At 59.3% G+C, this 5,979-nt stretch overlaps 1 protein-coding gene across 1 annotated transcript; it reads left to right on the top strand.

Moving 5' to 3' along the window:
• Nucleotides 1–5,572, top strand: LOC120751208 (tubulin monoglycylase TTLL3-like). Its single transcript, XM_040060694.1, has 11 exons — nt 1–155; nt 272–644; nt 776–904; nt 984–1,098; nt 1,184–1,291; nt 1,525–1,693; nt 1,769–1,917; nt 1,990–2,236; nt 2,320–2,752; nt 2,825–2,986; nt 5,417–5,572. Exons 1-11 carry the CDS (start codon nt 1–3, stop codon nt 5,570–5,572), a joined length of 2,196 nt encoding a protein of 731 aa, XP_039916628.1.
• The last annotated feature ends 407 nt before the right edge of the window (nt 5,573–5,979 follow it).

The following is a 5,979-nucleotide window of genomic DNA, read 5'->3' as shown; positions in this document are numbered from 1 at the left end:
ATGTTCTCCTTGTCCCTGCCCCGTGGGCCTGGGGACACAGGGACAGTGGGCTCAGGTGGGGCTGTCCTCACAGGACAGGTGGCAGCTGTCAACATCGGCCACCACGATGGCCGCCAGCATGCGGCTGAGTCCGAGCGGCTCAAGAAGGCCAAGCTGTATGTGGAGAAGGCCATTAAGGTGAGGGGTTTGATTTCAAACCGCCTCGAGGTGCTACATGCATTTGTGCACCCGTGGCTCGGGAGAGCTGAGCCCGAGGACTGGGCTGGGGCAGGCTGAGCTCGCTGCTCTCCCCGCAGGAGAAGAAGATCTTTGCAGTGCAGGGCCCTTATCCCATCATCCGCCACCTGCTGCGGGCCCGGGGCTGGGTGGAGAGGAAGCTGCCCCACAAGAACAGACAGCTGAAACAGCAGCCTGGTGACCAAAAGAAACAGCAGCTGGAGAAGAGGGTGGGTGGTGGTGGTGATAAGCAGGGGGAGGCAGTGCCAAACCCGCGTGGTGGGGCACAGCCTTCCCTGGGCACCAGGGAGCCCCTGCAGCACCCACGGCCACGCGATAAGAAGAACAAGGGGGAAAGGGAAGATGAAGACAAGAAGGAAGACCAAGAGCAGTGCAGTGAGAACTCTGATGACATCCATGACCTCATGGTTAGCCAAGAGGGTTAGGACTGAGCCCTGCTACAGCTCCCCACATCCCTCCCCTGCGACCCTCAGGGGCAGGGCACAGCCTGGGGCAGGATGGGGGCTCCCTGCCTCACCCCAGCCACTCCCTCCCGCAGTCCTACCTGGTGCAGGACCAGGTGCCAAACTTCCTCTGGACCATTCGCCTTAGCAACGTTGACCAGGAGCTGCTGCCGAGGATCGAGGTGGTGAACCGCTTTCCTCGGCTGTATGCACTTTGCACCAAGGTGGGAGCAGGGAGGCCTCGGGGACAGGGGCACAAAGGGTGGGGGTGTTCAGAAGCGAATGACAAGCTTCTCTAAACAGGAGGGGCTATGCCAAAGCCTGCAAAACTTGACCTGGTTTGAGCAAGTCGACATCAACACCTTTTTCCCACGGTGCTACCGGCTGGGGTTCACGGGCGAGCAGGAAGCCTTCATCGGTGAGCCCGGGGCTGTTGCCCTCCTGCCCTCCAGTCTGCCATGTCCTGTGCAGGACTGGCTAGGGATGACGCTTCCCTCTTGCAGAGGATTTTCGCCTGACGGCAGCTCGCAGCCTGCTCAAACTGGCACTGCAGAAGGTCAGAGACAGACCAGTGGGGACAGAGCAGCCCCCAAAATCCGACAAGGTGCCTGGTGAGTGCATGGAGATGGCTGAGAGGGGTGGAGGTGGGGGATGAAACGGAGAGTTCAGGGTTAGGGGCATGTCTGAGGGCTGAGCTTGGAGGCTGAGCGTCAGCTCATGTCTGTGGTTTGGGATCCCTTTCTCCCTCCCCTAGCTCCAAAGGCACCTGTCCCACAGCGGGGCTCAGTGCTCCGGCCCCAAGGGTGCCGTAGGACTCACGTCTCTCACCCCATGCCATCCACAGCACGGCCGTGCTCCCCCCTGTATCTCCAGCTGGTAGAGGAGGCCCTGGAGGTCTGTGAGCAGCACCTGGGCATCCTGGAGCACCAGGACATTGATAGGAACACCCCATCACCCAGCCGGACATGCATTGCCTGGGACCGCTTCCTACAGGAATTCTACCACGTGACACAGTGAGTGCTGAGCGAGACAGGGACATGGGGGAACGGTGGCGGGGCCAGTGCTGAGCCCCCCATGTCCCCCCACAGTGAGGGAAGCAGGCTGGTGCTGAGCAGGGAGCAGCGGGAGCAGTGCCAGGACGTGCTGCAGCGCCTGGAGGAGCAGCTGCCGCAGCTTGGCATAGAGGGCAACCGCAATATCTGGATCCTCAAGCCCAGCGCCAAATCCCGTGGCAGGGGTAAGGCTAGGGGAAGCATGGGGCACACGCATCCCCACGGAGAAGGGATCTCACCATCTCTGCGCTGCCCAGGCATTGTCTGCACGACGCGGCTGGAGGAGGTGCTGGAGCTGACGCAGAGCCGCCCGGGCTCCTCGGCACGGGTGTGCGAGTGGGTGGTACAGAAGTACATGGAGCGGCCGCTGACCATCTTCGGCACCAAATTCGACATCCGGCAGTGGTTCGTGGTGACCGACTGGAAGCCGCTGACCGTCTGGTTCTATCGAGACTGCTACCTGCGTTTCTGCTCCCGGCCCTTCTCCCTGTGTCACCTGGAGCCGTGAGTGTCCTCCCCCGCTCACCCCCGGCTGGCACTGCCCTGCCTCCAGCACCCCTGACCCAGCACCGCTCTCCCTGCCCCAGTGCCAGGCACCTCTGCAACGTCTCCATCCAGAAGAAATACAAAACATTGCAGCCAGACCCCCGTGTGCCCCCCGACAAGATCTGGTCCAACACGCAGTTCCAGGCACACCTGGCACAGCTGGGGCGGGCGGATGCTTGGCAGCAGGTGATAGTGCCCGGCATGAAGGCAGCGATCCTGAATGCCCTGCGCTGTACCCGGGACCACGTGGGCTCCCGCAAGGGCAGCTTTGAGCTCTTTGGGGCCGACTTTCTCATCGGGAAGAATTTCCAGCCCTGGCTGCTGGAGATCAACTCCTGCCCCACCATGAGCCCCTCCTCAGCTGTGACCCGCCGGCTCTGCGCCAATGTACAACAGGACACACTGCGCCTGGTGCTCGACCGCAAGGACAACCCCACCTGTTCCATTGGTGCCTTTGAGCTCCTCTACAGGGAGGTAGGCTGGGCCTTGGGGACAGTCACACCCTGGGCACCCCGAACTTCCACTACCCCTTGTGTCTCCTTACAGCCACCTGTGTCCTCATGCCTATCTGTGGGGCTGGAGCTGGAGGTCACAGGCTGTTCCCTGAAGAATCCCCAGCCGGCAAAGCATCGATCCCAGAACAAACCCCCCACCACCATACCCAGTGCTTCCCAGCTCCCTGCACCCTCAGGGGACAGAGCCTCCGAAGTCCCCCGGTCCAGGGCAGCACAGGAAAAGCTGCCTCCTCTGGGGCCGCAGAGCAGCTGCTGCTCACCCGAGTCTGACCCTCCACCACTGCCACAACCCCCAGACGGCTCTGCTGAGAGCCAGGAGCTGCCATGGCTTCTTCACCTGGTTACACAGCCCGAGGAAGCTCAGCCCCTGATCAGGAGCTGTCCCATGGATGGATTGCCTGAACCACCAACTCAGGGAGCCCCCAGGAGCTCCTCACAGCCCCCAGGCTACTCTGCTGGAGAGCAGGAGTTGCCATGGCTCCTTCACCAGGTGGTCAGGCATCCCAAGGAAGCTCAGCCCCAGGAAGCTCAGCCCCAGACAGCTTTATCACCGACCACCGACTGTCCTCCGGAGAGGGACCCTGTGCCACCACCCCCGGGAGAGACCAGGAGTCCCTGGCAACCCCAGGGCGGTTCTACCGAGAGCGAGGAGCTGCCATGGCTCCTTCACCTCGTCGGGCAACCCGAGGATGCTCAACCTCAGGAAGCTCAGCCCAAAGCATCTCTGTCCCCGATCAACAGCCATCCCCTGGATAGGTTTCCATCACTCCAGGAAGTGCACGGGAGGCCCTGGAGACACCCACGCTCCTGTGCCAGGAGCCAGGGATTGCCACAGCTCAGTGAGCCCTGTGGGCAGCCCCAGGCTGCTCGGCCCCACGCGGTTCTGCCCCTGATTGGTGCCCGTCCCCCGGTGAGAGGGTCTGTGCCACAACCCCGGAGAGGCCCCAGGTGTCCCTGGCAACCCCCGGGCTGTGTTCCGGCTCCCGCAGGACTTCCTGCCAGGCCAGGACGCCTGCCTGCACTGTAACAGAGCCCCGGGAGCCCCGGCCCTTGCCTGGGACAGAAGCAGCACACACCAGCTCCCAAGAGGATGCAGCAGAGCTGGGACACAGAGACAGCCCCAGGAGGTGACAGCACCCTGCAGGACGGGGTAACACAGCAGCACACCCGGCTCCCTCCCCCTCAAACGAGACCCCATTGCTCGGCCACGGTAGCCACCTCAACCCACACGCCTGCTTTAATAGACTTTTGTGAGAAGGAGCCTGGCTTGGACCTTCTGTGTGTGCAAGATGTGGACACAGCTGGGGATGATGCTGCAGGCAGGAGCTGGGGCTGCCAGGGCAGCTCCTCTGCTAGAATAACAAACAGAGGAGGCACGAAAAGCTCCCCCCACTCCTGCCTGCCGTGGCCCCTGCCAGACAGAGCTGTGACAGTGGTGACATTGCTGCGTGCTGGCAGGCACAGAGTGCTGGCAGGGCTGGTGCCCCCCTGCAACACCAGGGGATGGCAGGAGAAATCCATCCTGTGTGCGTGCCAAGAAAAGAAGGGAGTGCTTGAGCCTGGCAGCAGGTGGGGATTAGTGGGCTGGCAAAGGGAAGTCTCAGGGGTTCTCAGGGATCCCCTGTGGGCACCAGGGGTCCTGGGGGTGCTCAGATATACAGGAGAGGAGGTGGGGAGTGGGGGGGAGTGCAGAGTGTGCCCTGGGGCAGCACCAGCTCCTGCAGGTCCCTTTTGTGACAAGGTAACCCACCTTGGTACAGAAGGGTTGGAAGGGACCACACTGGATCCTCTGGTCCCACCTCCCTGCACAAGCAGGGTGATCCCAGAGCACATGGCACAGGACTGTGTCCAGGAAATTCTCAAGGGAGGGACATTCCTTAGCCTCTCGGGGGGATCTGTTCCAATGTATGGAGTGAATTCTTCCTGACAGGTGGAACTGGCACTGCCAGGCCAGCTCCTCTGCTGGCACGGAGCAGACAGGATCCCATGGCTCCCCTGTGCCCACCTAGTGCCTGCTGCTGTTCTAGGCCCCTCTTGCCCTTCTCTGGGCTGGGCAGACATGACCGGTCCATGATACATCAACCTCAGAAAAAGGCTGGTGTTTCTGACAGAGTTCTGACATGATCAGCTGGGAGAATTCTCTTCTATTAGAGCCAGATCCTGAAGCCTCCTCTCTGCAAGAACCACAAAGTTTTTCCCTCACTGGGGAACTCTCGCTGTGTTCAGGAACAGACAGACCATTTTCTGCTGGCTGTTCATCAGGGCCACTGGGAGCAAGAGGAAGAGAACCTGGATGCAAGGGGAAGATCAAACCTGGCCAGCAGCAGGAGCCATCTCCTGCATCAGTCTGGATCATGTACCCATGTTGGTGAATAGCCCCTGAAAGAGTTGTTTGGCAGAGCAAGTACTGAGGGGGGACCATCCTCTATTCCCTTAGGAAATCCTTATGGACATCATCCTTCTGCCTTTTCATCCCAGCCAGAATGGACTGCAGACTCTCCCAGTCTTCACATGTTGTTCCACAAAAAGAAAGGGAGAAGAGCTGACTTAATTGGCATTTTGATTTCAATCAGAAAACACAGTGCTCTGAAAACATTTTTGAATGACTGGTCAACTCATTCAGATGCCAGTGGCCCAGAGGCAGAAGTTGGAGCAAACGGAGGAGCTTGGCCAGAGTCAGGAAGAATCTTTCAAGCCTGTCCTCAAGGATGGCAGTGGGGATGTATTTAGAGACTCCCCCTTGCACGTCAGAAGTGTAGCAGGAGAGTCTCTTGCATGAAGCAATGACAGCAGCACAGGAAGATTTCAGGGATGTGAGAGCAGATGTCACAAGGAGAGTCAAAGGATGAAACTCCAGAACTTAAATTATGTCAGCAGAAGTAAGAGTATTGAACAAAGAGCTGGAAGTAAGCTGTGAGAAAGAGACTGTGCTAATTGGACTGGTTATGGAAAAGCTGAGTGATCGTTTGGTGGATGGTTTTAAAGGGGACAAAGGGATAGTCAGAGAGAGAGACCCTGGTAATAGAGAGGAAAGCTCTGCTCTCTCAAGTGACAGATCCTTCTGGGAAGCTGAATCAGTTGTGTGTCAGAAAATGTACCAAGAACAAGGAAATTTGCAGGTAGGAGTTCAAACAGATTACTACTGTGACTCATCTCTTGAGATGGGTAACACAAGCAGAAGAGAAA

This window comes from Hirundo rustica, chromosome 3, assembly GCF_015227805.2.
Source record: "Hirundo rustica isolate bHirRus1 chromosome 3, bHirRus1.pri.v3, whole genome shotgun sequence".
NCBI classification, from domain to species: domain Eukaryota; kingdom Metazoa; phylum Chordata; class Aves; order Passeriformes; family Hirundinidae; genus Hirundo; species Hirundo rustica.
Note: the sequence above shows the minus strand (reverse complement) of the source record. Positions and strands in the feature narration are given on the sequence as shown.

Coding starts and splice junctions, on each gene's coding strand:
- LOC120751208 (XM_040060694.1), top strand. CDS start 1: ATGTTCTCCTTGTCCCTGCCCCGTGGGCCTGGGGACACAGGGACAGTG. Junction 1,292..1,524: donor AAAATCCGACAAGGTGCCTG/GTGAGTGCATGG, acceptor TGCCATCCACAG/CACGGCCGTGCTCCCCCCTG. Junction 2,987..5,416: donor CAGGGGACAGAGCCTCCGAA/GTCCCCCGGTCC, acceptor CAACTCATTCAG/ATGCCAGTGGCCCAGAGGCA.